Source organism: Halichondria panicea, chromosome 15 (assembly GCF_963675165.1).
Source record: "Halichondria panicea chromosome 15, odHalPani1.1, whole genome shotgun sequence".
Classification (NCBI taxonomy): domain Eukaryota; kingdom Metazoa; phylum Porifera; class Demospongiae; order Suberitida; family Halichondriidae; genus Halichondria; species Halichondria panicea.
The window spans coordinates 5,280,038-5,297,364 of record NC_087391.1 but is presented as its reverse complement, the minus strand read 5'-3'; the positions used below and the strand labels follow the sequence as shown (position 1 = coordinate 5,297,364).

The 17,327-nt window shown below is 43.7% G+C and overlaps 3 protein-coding genes across 3 annotated transcripts; 2 read left to right on the top strand and 1 right to left on the bottom strand.

The window, feature by feature from the left end:
• The first annotated feature begins 16 nt into the window (after positions 1-16).
• LOC135348750 (large ribosomal subunit protein mL40-like) lies at positions 17-689 on the top strand. Its single transcript, XM_064547055.1, has one exon. The coding sequence runs from the start codon at positions 17-19 to the stop codon at positions 560-562; it is 546 nt and encodes a 181-aa protein (XP_064403125.1). The 3' UTR covers positions 563-689.
• On the bottom strand, positions 627-7,418 carry LOC135348738 (telomerase-binding protein EST1A-like). The gene is made up of 19 exons (XM_064547038.1): positions 6,873-7,418; positions 6,598-6,728; positions 6,227-6,378; positions 5,462-5,568; positions 4,924-5,002; positions 4,549-4,659; positions 4,063-4,311; positions 3,946-4,007; positions 3,587-3,786; positions 3,073-3,439; positions 2,933-3,018; positions 2,657-2,784; positions 2,261-2,569; positions 1,872-1,934; positions 1,645-1,798; positions 1,471-1,546; positions 1,228-1,345; positions 1,004-1,064; positions 627-869 (listed from the first exon to the last, which is right to left on the bottom strand). The coding sequence occupies exons 1-19, from the start codon at positions 7,346-7,348 to the stop codon at positions 757-759; spliced, it is 3,042 nt and encodes a 1,013-aa protein (XP_064403108.1). The 5' UTR covers positions 7,349-7,418; the 3' UTR covers positions 627-756.
• A 101-nt stretch (positions 7,419-7,519) lies between these two features.
• On the top strand, positions 7,520-17,278 carry LOC135348737 (methylcytosine dioxygenase TET1-like). The gene is made up of 9 exons (XM_064547037.1): positions 7,520-8,503; positions 10,082-10,219; positions 12,582-12,669; positions 12,957-13,072; positions 13,436-13,701; positions 14,277-14,421; positions 14,601-14,690; positions 14,805-14,945; positions 15,211-17,278. The coding sequence occupies exons 1-9, from the start codon at positions 7,850-7,852 to the stop codon at positions 17,032-17,034; spliced, it is 3,462 nt and encodes a 1,153-aa protein (XP_064403107.1). The 5' UTR covers positions 7,520-7,849; the 3' UTR covers positions 17,035-17,278.
• Positions 17,279-17,327: the final 49 nt, after the last annotated feature.

The following is a 17,327-nucleotide window of genomic DNA, read 5'->3' as shown; positions in this document are numbered from 1 at the left end:
CATTATTTAGAGCAACATGGCTACTACTCTCAGCAGGATAGTAAGCAAGCTGTCTTTTGCCTCTCCCAGGAGCTGCTTCGTGTGTCCAGGACTGAGTCTAGTTCAAGCCAGGGCCAAGGGCAAACAGTCCAAGAAAGTCAAAAACAAAAAAGACATGAGAAGAGAAATAATGAAGGAGTTTGTTAAGAAGCAAGAACTTGAGAAACTTATGCACACTGCCTCTCTGAAAGCTGCTAAAATGGGAGAACCTTTTGACCCTGAGATGCTGAATCCAGCAAGAAAGAGAAAACCAATTGATAAATCTTCTGAGGAGAAAGAAAGCGAATATCTACTGATCAAAGAGTGGAGTCGATATCGAATGGAGACACACAAACAAGACCTGAGAGCACTCGCGGACATGGTGGACAGCAGAGAGAAAGCTCTCAAAGAACTCAAGAAGATCTCTCCCTTGTTGTATGACAGAGCGCTGGAGCTGAAGGAGGACTTATTTCCGTACGAATGTGTGGGGCCGACTGCCACGCCCCCTATAGCAGACTATAGTCCACCAGACCCTGATGAGTAGTACGTCCCATGCATCTGGTAGCTAGGCAAATTATAAGTATGTGTGTTTCTACGATCACAAAATGTTTGTTTTCAATATGTTGATGTTATTTGTCTGTCATTCATGAAAAATATAATTATAAAAATTATACACATGTATTGCATGTTGCTGATAAGTTATATACAGGTAATGTATATATATAAACATGTATGGCTTTATTCAAGTAGTTTCATGAAACTAGGCATGTCTTTGACAGGGAGGTTGCTAGCGTGTGCCTTCACTCGTAGGTTCCTGTCGTCAGTCAGTAGGACCACACTGAGTCTGTCACCTGTGCGTATGTGTGTGTGTGTGTGCGGGGAACGAAGGCAGTAATTATTCACAGAAGAAAAGAGTGTGTGGGAGGAGGGGCATGTTAAAAAGAGTATGCCAGCTTGAATGCTATACAGGTGGCTATTAGCTTACCAGAATCAACTTTAGAGTGCAGTTGCAGACAGGAGGTCAGGATCAGGTCATCGTTCGAAGCCTACAAAAATCACAACATGTATACACTCAATGTAACGTATGTGTATGTAATGTGTAATGTTCCCCAAAATACAGTGCAAAACGTAATTCAGAAAACGAAATGGGTCGAAAACTATATAACCCCTAGACCCAATATAAGACCACACCCCCAGCCACACCCTTACCTTGTCTGTCACCTCGGCTCTGAATGAGATGGAGGGGAGGAGGCTTCCCTGTGTGGTGAGCGCCCTCACCTGGACACACCTCTCAGCAAACCGAGACTGTACTAACTCAACAGCTGATCTGTTGATTAACAGACAATCGCTAAACCAACATACTTTATAGTACTTAGAATTAAGCTACAAAAACGCTCAGAATTGAAAGAGAAAACATACTTAGTTATTATACTCTATATCCTCACAGCTGACCTTGAACCAGCTGTAACATGAGCGCTGTTCTGACCCTCCCCTGAGCCCTTGCTCAGTCCTTCCAGCTCACTCAGTACTGGGGTGTGGGGGGGGGGATGGGGGGGTAATGAAGCATGGCGTATAAAAAGACACACACCATCAGTAGGGAGGAGTAACCTTTGACCTTACACTCACCGACTAATGGCACTGCAATGATGAACTGGGTGGTTGCTATGAGGCTCTGAATTGAGGGCAACAGGTCCACAAAACAGTTGGTGTCTGGAACGAGATATTTTGGAGATATTCTCCTTACGGCCTGCTCACTGTGTGCCGCCTCGTCCAGTACGTTCTGTAACAGGGGGTGGGTGGGGTCAAAGGTGAATAAGCATTCGGTAGTAGCTGGCTAATAGATTAGGTATCACCTTTGCTATTTGTAGGGCTTGAGTGTGCTCTACCATTTTCTTGGTCAGCCTCTCTTTGTGTGCCTGAGGGTTGAACATGCAGGATTAAAGTACTTGTGTACATGCATCAAGTGTGTGAGTGTGTGTCAAGTGGGAGTGTGTGAGTGTGTGTCAAGTGTGTGAGTGTGTGTCAAGTGGGAGTGTGTGTGTGTCAAGTGCATGTGAGTGTGTGTCAAGTGTGAGTGTGTGAGTGTGTGTCAAGTGTGCGTGTGTGAGTGTCTGGCCCACAAAGCCACAGGGAAAGAGAGCAACACTTGACAAACAGTTTTCAAACATTAGACTAGGTTGTGGTGGGTAAATGTGTAAGGGATTACACCTGTGTGGGGGGGAAACCATAGCAGTGGGCAAACCTTTAGTTGTGCAATCTCTGCTAGAGCTTCAGTGGTTATATCTTCTTCATCTTTGCTGCCTCCACCCTCCTCCTCCTCCTCCGCACTGCTACTGTCCACAAGGACATCATCTGAAGACACACTGTCTGTATCCCTCACGTCATCCAGTGGCGGTGGTGGGCTCCCTTTAATTAGATCAGATACCCGCTCTGAAATATCGAACTTGACTGACACTGGGTCGAAAATTAAACCATAATCCGTTAAAGACGAGAGGTCCACACTCAATCTGCTGATGTCAGCGATTCTTTGAACTGCTTGATCTCGAAGTTGCTATAGTAATAAAAGACGTAAATATAAGTTATATATAAATACAGCGATAGATTAAGTATCACACCCCTCCCAGGCCACACCCCTCACCTGCTTGTCGAGAGTTTTGAGCTCAGAGATACTGAGAATGTCTTGAGTGGAGAGAGTGTTGCCGAGAGGAACGAAGCCAGCCAACATCCGGTCCTCCCAGTATCGCCTCAGGGGACACACAGAACCAGCTGCAATCATTGAATATAAAACACAAAAATTAAATCATGGTGAGAGATAAATGATCATATTTGTGAAATGTCAACTTTTTAGAACGCTCATAACTTCAAACCCAGTAATTTGCGACATACATTGGAGTAGCTAGTAAGATATAGGTACCTGTGTCTGTAGTGATGAGTGTGACCCCGGGGACTACACTGAGTGAGAGGTTGAGGAATGAGCACAACACAGTCCAGAACTGGAACCTGAGAAATTATAATGGAATTGATTCTCAAACTTAGCCATCAAAAATCACTCACATTGCAGACTTGTCTAAATGCTCCAACCACTGAGTCCACAGCCCCTTCTGACGTAGCAGCCATTGTAGCCACACCCTAACAGCCGGCAATAGAACTGAAAATACATCCAAACACACCATCAAGTCTTTTGGGTACTCTGAAACAACCTTCAACTCTGCCGGTTGATCACATGACTTCAGAGGATTGATTTTTACCCCTGCCGAAGGTTCAAGTGGTGGTGACGAATCAGATCTACTGATATTGTCCAGAGAGGGCATGATGGGGCATGCCTGGAGTGTGTTAACACAGTGCTGTAATAGTATAGTGGTCAGCTGTAGGGACAGACTCATTGCACGACCACAGTAGAAATGCTGACTGAGCACATTATCTGCAGGGACAGGGACAGGGGCAGTCACATGTACTGGATCTAGTCACACCATCATTAGAAAGTTAAAACCATACAATGTTATATGAATCTCTGAAATTGATTTTAATTGCTTGTTACCGTTAGTGTGTATGCATGTACAGTACTTACCAACATGGCTGTCAACAGCGTGATGAATGGAGAACACGTTGATCGCCGTCATCTGTACTAGTCGTTGAGTCTCAGCTAATGCGTGGGCGTCACCAGCTGATGCGTGGGCGTCACTAACTGTTGCGTGGGCACCACCAGCTGTGAGATGGCGGATGAGGAGGTGTGACAAGTGTGACAGGGTGGAGTCCATTGTTTCAATCCTGTCATGAAAATACGGATACATTAAGAGAAAACACAAGGCAGGATGAGCAGTAGACAATACACTACTAGAACAGCTGTGTTGAGACTAGACTATAGCCAGGACAAACACACAACTATATTATCATCTGTGGAGGCCACACATTAAAGAGCTAGCCTACCCTATCTTGGTGAAGATCTTCCCATGGGCTATCAGGAAACATGAAACAAGCTTCCTCAGTAGCTGCAGTTAAGACTATGAAATGGTATTAGTGGTTAAGAATCGCTTATCACTTCACCTCAGTATTTGAGAGTGACTCCAAGTCGTCTTGTATCACTTGAGTGCCATTGCTGACCACACCCACTTCCTGCTCATGACCAGGCATGATCCACACCTCCCTGCTCTCCTCGCGACGACCCCCCACACGGTGACCCCCCACAGACTGCTGCTGACGTTGTTTGTGACGCTGCTGCCTTCTCTGTTTCTTGACAGCTCCTCTCTCAGCCTTGAGCTTTGACTTGACATCTTCCTCCTCTTGTTTCTTAACCTATGGAAAGAAAAAAATGCATAAAAAACAGTTTAGCGCTGTCTCTAAGCAGGAAGACATCTTCAGGACTGCCAACATATTCATTGCTAGGCTATGGGCCTAAACACACTAAAAGAACAAGTACAAGCTCAGAAAATCGTAAAGGGAGATCTGAGAATTGTACTATCAAAATGCAGGGGACCTATTAATATACGCATAGATAGATATGAGTGAGGCATGTTTGATCATGCCCCTCACCTTGGTGGCGGTGTCTTCGAACAGTCCCACCAAACTGTCGTGAGCTGACTTGAACGGGTTCTTGGCCATCAAGCTACGCATGTAGTAATAGATGGCGTCAAGTCGATGATTCTGGGAGGATGAGAGATGAGGGTTAGGAGCAGTATTGACATCACATTCACCCTGCCTGTATGGGCATACTGACACAGGATTATTGCTGGTACTATATTATACCACATGTCATTCCAGCAATTATTGAAGAGGAAGTGAAGCTGTAGTGTACAGTCATATGGTACAACACGTGTGCATTATATGGTGGGACTATTCCTCCTAGTAGTGGCAATAGGAAATGGAACTATCTGGTTTCAGAGTGTGTGCAGACCTCAGGGCACTCACTGCTCTTAGAGCCACTACTGCCAGCTGGTTGTAAGGTCGGCCATCTTTAGGGGCAAGCTCTCTAGCCTTCAGGTAGTAACTGTGTGTGTGTGTGTGTGTGTGTGTGTGTGTGTGTGTGTGTGTGTGTGTGTGCGTGTGCGTGTGCGTGTGTGTGTGTGTGTGTGTGTGCGTGTGCGTGTGGGTGTGTGTGTGTGTACAGTCATTATGCACAATGAGGTTAAGGTACACTTGTACAACACTTCATGTACATATTGTAACTTAGTTACTACATTGTATGTACATGAGATGAGGGGTATACAATAACAATGGAGTATAACTTAACCAAGTTTGTGCTCATTCACATAGATCACCCTGACCAATGTATGTACAGACACCACCAGTAATACACACTGTCTTACTACTGGTTCACAGGTTCCAATTATATCAACCCCACTTCCACAATATCAGGATGTGACATCATAACAGGTAACACAGTGTGTAGTTAAATAATCGTCAACCACAAAACAAAGAGCTCTTACAGCATATACAAGCAGCTTACTTTCTTGGTTTCCCCCAGTTAGGGCTTGAAGACAGCTGCTCAGAATATCTCGAGAGGTCCCCCAAATGAATACAACAATGGTGGCAGAGATGCACGGCTTGAAGCACCTGCAGTCAACAATAACACAAAATTCATTTCATGAGAAACCTAGCTGTGCAGTGTGGTTCATGCTTCCTTTCAACACCAATAGTTATAAATTAACCAGTCCCATTAGCAACTGCCACCAATGTCTGTGTATAAGAAAAACAAGAAGAAGTGTGGTAGATAAGGATGATGAAAAGATGATGACAGGATGATGAAATCATGAGTAGCTAGGTCCCTTTTTTGATGAGCTTATATCTCAAAAGATGTGGTGGGGTGGTAGGTGGGGCCTGGGATAGTCTTGGAAGAAGTCAACCCACAAAAGACTCATTATTTATTTCTTGGAAACAGTCACCCAAATAGACACTCATTATCTAAGTCAACCAGTGGTGAGCCTTAATCTAATCTCCTCATCAGACAAAGCCCAGCTAAGAGAAAGTGGTTGGTACCATTGTGTGATCCATCATAAATTCATTACAGCTATGGAAACCGAGAAAATTGCAAACATAAAAGAAACAAGAAACAACATGGACACAGAACACCATGGCTCCACCCCCCCCCCCGGCATTGACAGATCAAATCATCATTAATCAGGCTCAGTGCTAGCCGTTCCCCTAGTCCTTTAGAGAAAAAAACGGCGCTGAAAAGGAGGCTAGCTCAGTGCGTGTACTACAGTGGACTCACCACTCTCTGTCTTGTCTTGGAGGGGAAGGTGAGTCGGCCGCTGGTGTACTGAGTGAGTGTGAAGGAGTGGGCGGTCTGCAGCTGCTCCAGTAGAGACGAGTAGAACATGTCACTGGAGCGGAGAAACTCATCCAGGTCGCAGCTAACTTCCTCTGTAAGGGGTACCAATTATTTTCACTTTGTGGACTTGTACGCTCTATAAACCCAACACTGTAAAACAGGAAAGGCTGACTAGACTACTTGTTTCCTCACTACCTTCAATTTGTAATGAAAGAATAATACTCTCCACCCACCACTAATCTTAAATACTCAATAACCACCCTACACCCACCTCCCACCCTCCTAACATCTACCACCCACCACCCACCCACCTCCTATCTTCCTAAGACCTTCTATGACGGGATAGTGTCCGTGCTTCCACAGACGAGAGACAAGATCCATCTTCATGCTCATCTCAAGGTCCCTCAACACCAGTCTCTCCGACAGACTAGCAAACTTGGTCCTGAGGAGGGGACAAGGAATGAGTGTAATCAGTGTGCATGCACATCTGAAATATGAATAATTAAAAGGAAAGCTCTTTTCGTACTCTATGAACGTTATTATAATTATCAAACCGTTCACAACAAAACCACCTACAACAACTCACACTGCATTCAGTATCACTGTGAACTTTGACCTTGACCTAGTCTCCATCCAGCTGGCTATCAGCTTCTCTGTCCCCCCAGCTGAACAGCACCTCTTCCAGGCCGTGAGCAGATCCTCATCCCTCCCACCAGTCACATGACCATTGTCTTCCTCATTTCGACCTCCTCTCCTAGTCACATGATATTGTTCATCAACTCGAGTGGTGTGTTCTCTGACAATTGGGATATGGCCACGCCTTCTTTGACCACGCCTCCTGTTCGGATTAGTTCCAGCCATTTGATCGTTGCCAATTGTCGTATGTGTACGTGTAGAAGCTGACATTGGCACCCTTGCAGCTACAGCATCATCTTTGCTTCTGTGTTTCACACCTGCATCATCGATATAACAGTATTTCCTTTCTTGTTGAATCAGTTTTGTTCTTTCTTCTAACTGCTCAGCTGATATCCTTAGCGTGGGGAGAGCTCTATCTGCTGCCATTGGTCACATTCTCGATGCTGGTGTCTTTGGGCCGGCCGCGCAGATAACGTTTCTTGGACAGGGGCTAGTTGTGGGGTACGGGTTCCGTTGATTGAAGTACATGACATAACCGCAACATGTACAATAGAAGTGCGTGGGAGTTATTGTTTACAATGATATTCATGACTCAATTACAAGAATGTTACATGATCTTGTTGGTGAACTACACAGTACTGTAATACAGCTAGCTAGTAGCTACGTACTTCTCTAGCTTTGTACATCGATAAGCAGAGTGTATTTCTACTAGTCACTACAGAATAAAAGATCGAGAGGCCTCAAACTAAAGCTTTGATCAATCCACAGGAGTATATTCTGCAGAGTAAGTTCCAAGAAGCTTATCTCTTTGGTTGTTTTCCGGGATAATTGTGAAACTATTCCTCTCTGGAGAGACAACCAAATGAAACTACAGTCTGCTCTGAAGCTCATGGTGTCTTTTCTGAACTGTTTTAACTGTCCATTTTGATGTGTTTCTCGACAATAACTACACAAAGATTGAACACATCCAAGAAGAAGAAAGCACTAATGGCTTTTCCTGGTGTTGTACAGCCATGGCCAATGCAGCCTCATGGCTCTCCTCAGTTCCACCACTTCGTGAGTCCATGGAACACACCACCCTCCCATCAAGTAGTGGCCACAAGCCCTCTGGCTACAAATGTCCACAGTACTACAGCCAATGCTCGCATACTGTATCAGCAACAGCAGCAACAGCAGCAACCGTACTTACATGCGAGTCCGGTAAGAATGTCCCCTGTGTCCATCGCACCACCGGCCATCAACCTCCCTGCACCTAACGTACCTGCAAGTACAGTTTCACAAAGTCCGCAAGCTCCTCAACCCTCTACTAGTGGGATCAACCAACCTAGTACCCTAAACTTGAGTGCTGCTGCATCCAGTTCGCATGCGACACCGGGACCTCCAGTAGCGGTGGATCCTACTAGAAGTACGTCACCAAGTCCGACAAAGAAGAAACGAGTTCGTCGTAAGAGGTGTTGGACGTGTGAAGGATGTCTTAGGAAAGACAACTGTGGAACCTGTAGCGTCTGTACTAACGCAAATACCACAAATTCTGTCTGCAAGATGAGGCGATGTGACGTTCTCAAGAGAAGGCCTTCTCTGGTGAGTTGAATTCCATAAACTTGACTTGATTGTTTCACAAAATGTAGCAAACGTCTTTTTGAGTGGCTCTTCTATAGACTTGTGTGTTTTGTGGTAGACACTTGATACCCACATTGAATAAGGTGCCTCTTATAACTCAAACCTCATACACTTAGTATAGTACATGATTCGGGTTATTAAAATACGGGTTTCTGGGTGTACAGGGAAATTCCCTTCAATTCTCACTTTGTTACCGCATATTAATACGTCTGAGCCTCCCACGCACGCAAGGTCAGGTTCGTGTCCCTTCTCTAAGAATACCACAGTAAATGTTTTCATACCGGAGGCCAAACTCGGTTGAAAATCAAGCAGTATATTGTCCCATACTCTTTGCCCGTATCAATTAATTGGCTTTGGCTGGCTACAATAATACCCCAAGAACACCTTCCAATTCTGTGCAGCCATATGTGGATGTAAACATCCCTCCTATATGTTCACAACTCACTTTTATATTCGAGGGTATATGCTAGGATTATATTCTCATAAGCTTTTGTCATCTCCAGTTGCTGTGTAGTGTGCCTTGTGTGGGGTATGCCTTGTGTGTGTGTGTGTGGTGTGCCTTGTGTGTGTGTGTGTTTGTGTGTGTGTAGTGTGCTCTGTGTGTGGTGTGCCCTGTGTGTGTGGTGTGCCTTGTGTGTGTCTGTAGTACTAGTGTGCCTTGTGTGTGTGTGTCTGTCTGTCTGTAATGTGCCTTGTGTGTGTGTGTGTATCTTGTGATATACTGACTGCCCTGTGTTTACATGCCTTTCTACCCGCCTCACTGAGTATTCAACATTAGCTTGTATATAATACAACCACAAGTACACTCTCTTGTATAAAGTACAAGCCCTCGACGATGTCATATGTTGATGTAACACTACCATGTACATTTATTTCACAAGTTCCTTGGTATGTACAAGATGCAATTAGATCAAACCCCTTTGATTAAAAAACCACGTGTCCTTGAAAACCAGCTATTTCTATGGCAGCTAGCATGCATATCATTATCGGGCGTGGTCTAGTCATTACATAACATTCATGTACTGTTTGGATCTGTGGTTTAGGTTGGTATGCACTCAATGAATATTCTGTTTGTAAGCTGGCTACTTGATATGTGTGTGACTGCTTGGAATTTGCCCACGGTTTTCTTGAGTCTCAACAGTGCAACCGTTCTGTGGTTGCTACGTTCCAATCCTAGAGTGTACGATACACAAACAAAAGCCATATAAATAAGCCTCTTTGTTACTATTGGTGGTTGCTAGGGTTCGTTGTGTGTGTGTATATACTGTGCATATATTGTGGTTATAAGTACATGAACATATTAATTACAGTTTTGAACTTGAACGCATTGTTTTGGTCATAATTATGTAAAAACTACTGATTGATTATTCAAGTGTGAAAAGCTATGAATATGTTATTAGATTTATGTCTCGTAGGAGGATATTGAAATTGTATTAATAAGATAAATGAATAACACACGCTCACATACACCCCCCCCCCCCACACACACACATGCACACCACACACACACACCTCACACACACACACACACACACACAGTCATGCCCCACCCCCACATCTTTCACATCAATGGATCCGGAGGTGCCACAGTCATTCGACTTTACTAGTATGAATGCTGCGGAGAGACTGACCACACCCTTTCCCTCCCACTCACCCCTCAAGGAGAACCAACCAGAGGTGAGTCAGCCATGCACACACACACACACACACTAGGAAGCTAATAGTGATTCCTCATACACTACAAGCAGTGATACCTCCCAGCAGCATTGCGCAACACGTAACTGTGTAAGGTCATGTGTATTGTATATTACCTATATTATGCCATCATTACAATGCCCTAACTACTGTGAGAAAAGCATAGCTATAATAACCAGCTGTTCTATTGTATAGGTGTTTGTGATATAATATGAGTTCATCAGTTACTGTGCACCCTAATGGTTGCATGCATGAGTTATTCTCAATACTGATCTGTACTTTAGGAAGTTGGAGCACCATTCACATCCTTTTTGTGGGCTGGAGAATCCTTGATAGTTTTCGAATCAAAGCATTTAGTGTGGAAGTATGCTCATGTACGTATAATGGCCTCCCCTGGGCCTTAGTGGGATGCAAACTGTCTGTAATCCGATAGCATATCCTCCTACTGTGACTGTGCCTGAGGTATTCCCCGGCCAAGCTTATAGCCTGCACATGAATATAATATATGTAGCTTTTAGTTTGGATTAGGCGTATACTTGTGAACTACGTTAATTCAATGTAGCCAGCCAAACTTCGGAATCTTGTTTCTTAGTCCGGTCTGTGTTGCACGCACCTCATATTAATGGTGTTGGTGTGTGCAGACATTGATCTAGGGTGATCCTGAATTGACTAACTTGTAAACACTCACTGTAACATGAGTACATTTCCATAACTATGCTTCTTCAAATATTTTGATTATACTCTGGATAGGTTCCCTGTTGCTTTGATGATTGAACTCTGCTCTGTGTTTCCCCCCTAGCCATAACACTAACAAATAACATACTATGCATTCACTTTCAGCACTCAATGTATGCTTAACTAAAAGCTAAAACTTGTAAGAATAACATCACTTGCATATGGCGTGTATAATACAGTACAGTACACGTATACTCGTTAATTAAGTGCGGCTGTTGGTGTCAGCTGACCCAGCAGATTTGTGGGTTAATACTGAACATGTATACTAAAATAACAGAAGCTGCTCAAATGAATTCTGTGGGCTTTTTAATTTGATAACCAGCTGCTCATTTGAGATTGGCTGAGTGTTAAAAAAAAGCACACGGTGCATGGGAGAGAGTGTGTGTGTGATGCAAAGTGAAGAATTGCTCAATCTTCCAATTTCTTAATTGCCAAAGGCATTTCCTACATGCATTCCCTCATAGTGCACTAGTTGCCCAGCACACAGCTCATGCACACAAGCTAGGGATAGTTCTTGATCTTTAGGATTGATATTTATCCATACAGTAAGGGAAAGGGCAGCACAAAATGGCTCAGGCCTCTCAAGGGTGCTCCCTATAACATATAAACAAAAATAAAAATACTGCTAGAAATGAGAGGTCAGTAAGGTATAAGACCCTCCTAGTATACACTAGCTGGCTGGCACACTGGGCCATTGGGTGCATTCAAGCACACACTGTTAGCATTGATGTGACTATAATAGTTTTTGGCAGAGACCCGAGTGAGTAAATGCACAATGCTTGTACTTGCTTGTGTATACATACATTTGTGTGAAGCCACTAAGTTATGCATCCGATTCCTTGTTAGGTCGAGGTTAATTATCCAGTTCCTTTGTGAAATACAATATCTGACTTTGTTGAGGTTACGGGCATTCTTATGTCAACATTGGTATCTCCCCCCTGCGTAGATATCTACAGTTGAAGTGCACATGTTGTTCACATGTACAGCTTTCTTGTTTGTATAATTATTATTGGCATACGTTAACCATGAACGAATTTTTTACCCCACGAAACTTACCCTATATATATATACGGTACTAGAATTGTTCAGATCCATGCATGTTTCCCTATAACACATGCATTGCCATTCATGCTGCTGATACCACATTAAACGTATATAATAAATTATTTAACATCCCAATGTTTGCTTAGTCAGCACTTTTTGAGGTCACAACAATTGTAGATGTGAGTATTAGTTATATTCTAGTGGTCAATTTGTGGTCGTCTATAATGTGATTCACGAGACAATGTGGTTACACGACACGTGTCTGTGCGCCAGTATAGTTCTTATTGAGGCAGATAAATATTTGTACACTAGTACTGATTCTACCACTTATAAATCAAATAAATTGTTGTTTGCTCGATATATATATTCACATATTGCAAGTGGTTTGGACGTGCATGATTAGGCTAGCTTGATTTTTCGTATGTATATTCTCACAGCAACTGTCAACATTGATTCTCCCAAATTCCCAACAAATGTCAACCCATATGATGGAACTGCATGCACTATTAATTAAATGTACATGGGAGCTTACCAAGCTATGTCACCTGATCCCTCTTTCATACAGTTTAAAGTGAGTCCCCCCAAGCGCAAGAGACGAGGAACCGGGACCTGCAAGCCCTCGGTCAAGGAACCACCTCCCTGTGGTTGCCCTGGTGAGTCACTCGCAGCTGTATACTTGTGCACGTACTTAACATTTGGTAATGTAAAGTCAAAGATTGTTTCTACTACTATAGGAGTCCTTTCTTAACTAATATTGTTGCCATTATGTAATGTTTTTCTTGCCCCCCCCGCCCAGTATCTGATCATGAGTGAAAGGTTCTATTGTACAGTATTCTTTAAGTCTTCGTATATGCTGTGCAGTATGGTCAGTATCACATCTCATTATTATGCTGTTGTAATTCCATCAAATCACTTGCCTCTCTGCCCCCCCCCCCTGCAGGGTCTGATGAAGGGTTCTACTACACTCACCTCGGCTCAGGCCCCTCCCCCGACAAGCTACGAGAGACGCTGGAGGAACGATACTCAGTCACTGGCAATAAACTCAGAATGTTGGAGGTGAGTGTACAGTCAGTACATGTACACGGTACTGTCACAGTGCATAGTATGGGCTCCTGATAGCATATAATTATATATACACGTACACTTTACTAAAACAATGCTATTGTATCAGGTAATTATAATTATCTCTAAGCATGTCTCCATGGAACTATAGCTACCTGTTACAGTTATGCACAGACAGTACAGTATGTATGTATGTATGTATGTACCGATTCTTGCCAAGTTCCCTATAGCTACTAACAGCTAGCTTACACTGTTACAGCCACCATACAATCACTATTAAAGAAGAATAATCCTGAAATGGAAATAAATCCTATATCTCATTGCTCGTTATTTGACCCTACATTGCTCTAACCCCAGGTCACGTTCGGTGGTATAGAAGCCAAGACGGCCGACGGCTGCCCTACTGCCGAGTGGATCATACGTCGCAGAGACAAGGAGGAACTGTTTTGTGTTGTTTATCGTCATCACAAGGGCCATGTCTGTGACGGTGTGTACACTGTGATCAGCATTGTGTTATGGGAAGGACTGTCTCATGCACGGGCTCTGCACATCTATCGCCACTTCACCACCATTCTGCCCACCTATGGGATACCAACAGTCAGGAAATGCGAGAAGAATGAAACGTAAGGGAAGATATATTTCGGCCTTGGAGCATAGGATTTTAATTTTGTTCGAAACTTTCATATTATTGATCAAATTTCAACAATTTTATGATTTTCTGAAAGCTTAGAAAGAGACCTTTCAAATGATGTTTTTAAATCCAAAATTTGATTGTGGCCATAATTTTACATTTTTCGCCATTGGACCATGGGCTATAATCCATGGTATTTGGCTGAAATTGACAAATTCTGTCATCTCCCAAATATAAACATTGATGGTACCATTTGAAAAGTATCTTTCTAAGCTTTCATAAAATCATAAAATCGTTGAAATTGAACCCACGGAACTCAAGTTATGGCAACTGAAAGAGTACCTGTCTCATTATACTACCAGTGTGTAGTTACACGGAAAGAGCAGTGGTAGCTGTTCAACTGTGACGGCCTCTAACTTGAGACAGGATTATCCAATTTCAAAACTAAAACATGCATCTACTTCTTCCCGTAGTACACACATTACTATGTATAAAAGATGTGATTAAGAATAATAATAATATAACAGTTGATGCAATGACTTATCAAACCATTCCTATCCCTTGCAGTAAGTCGTGTTCGTGTCAGGGAACTGACAATGAGACAAGAGGTTGCTCATTCTCCTTTGGATGCTCATGGAGTGTCTACTATGACGGCTGCAAGTTTGCAAAGAGCAGAGTTCCAAGGAAGTTCAAGCTAACTGATACATCCAAGGTGAGGACTATAATTATGCAGCCACACAAGTTGAGCTAACACGTACTCTGACACAACACTTCTCTAAGTGCATAACTTGTAGGTTAAAGAAGCATTACATAGAGATGACCAGAGTATATCACACATACATGTACACGCATTCAACATGTGGTCTAACTTTGTTTCATTTGCTTGTGTAGGAAGAGGAGCTGGAAGGCACAGTGCAGGCACTGTCAACAGATTTGGCACCTGTATACAAGTGGCTCGCTCCCGACGCATACGACAATCAGGTGGGTTATGATGCACTGTACAAACTGGTTTGTCCATGTACAAATTCATTGGTGTATTACTAGAGACTTTATTGGCTACATTATTGACAATACTCTCTCTCTCTCTCCATACAGGTGGCTACAAACGAGGCGGGGCAGGAGTGTCGTCTGGGTAATGGCGAGGAGAAGCCATTCTCTGGGATCACGGCCTGCATGGACTTCTGCGCCCACAGTCACTATGACAGACACAACATGACCCATGGTGGAGCTACACTGGTAAGCCATGCTTCATAGGAACTAACAAAAATTGCTAAAAAGCTACAAAAATGCTCTCTGCCAATCCTAGTTACAACCTACTGGCTGTAACAATAATAGCTACTAAATACATGTGGGAATGAGCTATAGCTTGACATGTACAGTGAGCATAGTTATACAAAGATATGGCTTGGATGGTTAGCTGAAATATTACACTAGATAGCAATTGTATATAGAAATCTATACGGCAATCAATCATGGATCCCCCCCACACACACACACACAGGTGTGTACTATCCTGAAGAAAGGTGTTCTCGGCAAAGACGACACAACTGAAGAGACATCTGAACAACTCCACGTTCTCCCTCTGTATCGTCTCAAGAACGCACCCGCTCAAAGTATTCCTGGCATTGAGATTCGGCCAGTCCGAGATGACGTGCAGGAGGTGGGCTATGAGGAACCAACGCGCACTGAGGAAGAGGTCAAGCGTATCAGAACACTCGCTGCCACTCAAGGACAGACGTCTTTTGATCAATCTGCTCATGCTGAATTGAACACAACTCGAGAATTTCCGGTCCTCAACTTGGCTAAGCCTAATCCTCCTTCGTTCAATCGCGTGTCGTCTGGATCCCCGCCCTTCACGACAGATCCGCAAACGCCCTCACCTGTCATATCCAACCACTCTTCAGGGTACGGTTCGATGTCATCCGTACCTCAGACCCCGTCTACCCCCACAAACACTGCTCCTGTTTTTAACACTCTAATTCAGACGCAACAACGACCACCATTTCAATTCCCCCCAGATATGAGAGCTAATACCCCCTGTGTTTCCAACCCCCCACCTCTGAGCAGCGCTCCAATGAAACCCACCCCCACCTACCCCTCTCCCAACGCAGTTAATGGATTCCATCCACACTTTATGAACGGAATGCAGCGATTGCAAGCTCAACCGCTGATGAGGCAGACCATCAAGCAGGAACACGATATGGTGCACACCTTACGACCAATGGATAACCTCATCGCGACAACCGGTAACTCGTCGTGTACTGATTCAGACAGTGATTGCTATATGGTGACTGATTCATCCCCAGCACCCTCGCAAGAATCTCCTTCACACCAAGTCAAGTTTGAGCAACCACCAATGCCAAGGATGAATGGCTTTCACTCTATGCCACCGTCTTTGGTCTCGACACCTCCGAAGTGCTCTCCGTCGATAAATGGGACGAGTTACTCACATCAGCTCGAGAGGAAGCAGGTTTGCTTTTCCTCACCTGATAGTGCATGTGGCACCCCCACTAACAATATGCCGAGAATGGCCCCTTCCGGTCCTTTTTCCGAGCAGCAGCCACAAAGTGACTACGAGAACTGTGTAAAGGAACAGAAACGGAGGAATTCAGATCGTGTCTATGCTATCCCTGGAGGAGTTGCTCTAGCTCTTGGACATGGGTCCATTTTGATTGAGTGTGCTAAGAAAGAGCTTCATGCAACCACTTCCATTAAGAACCCGTGCAGGTCGCTACCGACAAGACTATCCATTGTATTTTACCAACACAAGAAGCTGACAAGGCGGTATCACGGCTGGTACGAGGAAGAACAGAAACAAAAGCTTAGAAACGAAGAAAGTGCACGACAAAAGCTACTCACAGAGCAAAAGAACAACAATTTAAGTGGCAACCTCAGCCAGTTCAATTTCCCTGGTACTTCTGGGCAGATTTTTCCACCACAAATTCTCGCTGAGGGATTTGCCCGAGGTCAAAGAGACTGTGACTCCAGCTCTGAAAGTTCCGACACTCTGGAATACATATACAACCTTCTGGAGGAAGAAGAGGGGCTTGAACTAGAGATGGACAACCCTCTAGATATTCCATCATGCCATGTGCCTCGTGCCATGCCGTTCTCTGAAGTGGAAGATCCGTTCTATGTTGAACTCCCAATAAAGAAAGTCGACACTTACGAAAAATTTCGGCCGGTACCTGGCTCTGTTGTAACGCCACAACCCTATCCGTTCAGACTTGTTTCAGTGCCTACTCAGCATACCAACTCATATAGCAACTCAGTTTGCAAGCCTCAAGATGTTATTACGGGGAGCTACGGCAGGTGGCTCTCCTGACTCTGTTTTTTCATCAGAATTTTAATTTTCCATTATTTGTTTGTGTGTTGTGCTATGATATGGTTTCTAGCTTTGTATTTATCATAGCTAGTATTTTTTACGGATTTTTTGAGTTGTCAGTCATGAGTTTCACCACTAGCCCCGTCCCTTGCAGAGTTTAATAGTTTCTAACAAATTAATTATTAATTTGTATTTCTAGTGATTGCTATTTATTGTGGTTCACCATGAAATTATTGTGAGTGAATGTAAAAGTGAAAAATAATGAATCAAATTATAAAGGGACTTTGAACTCC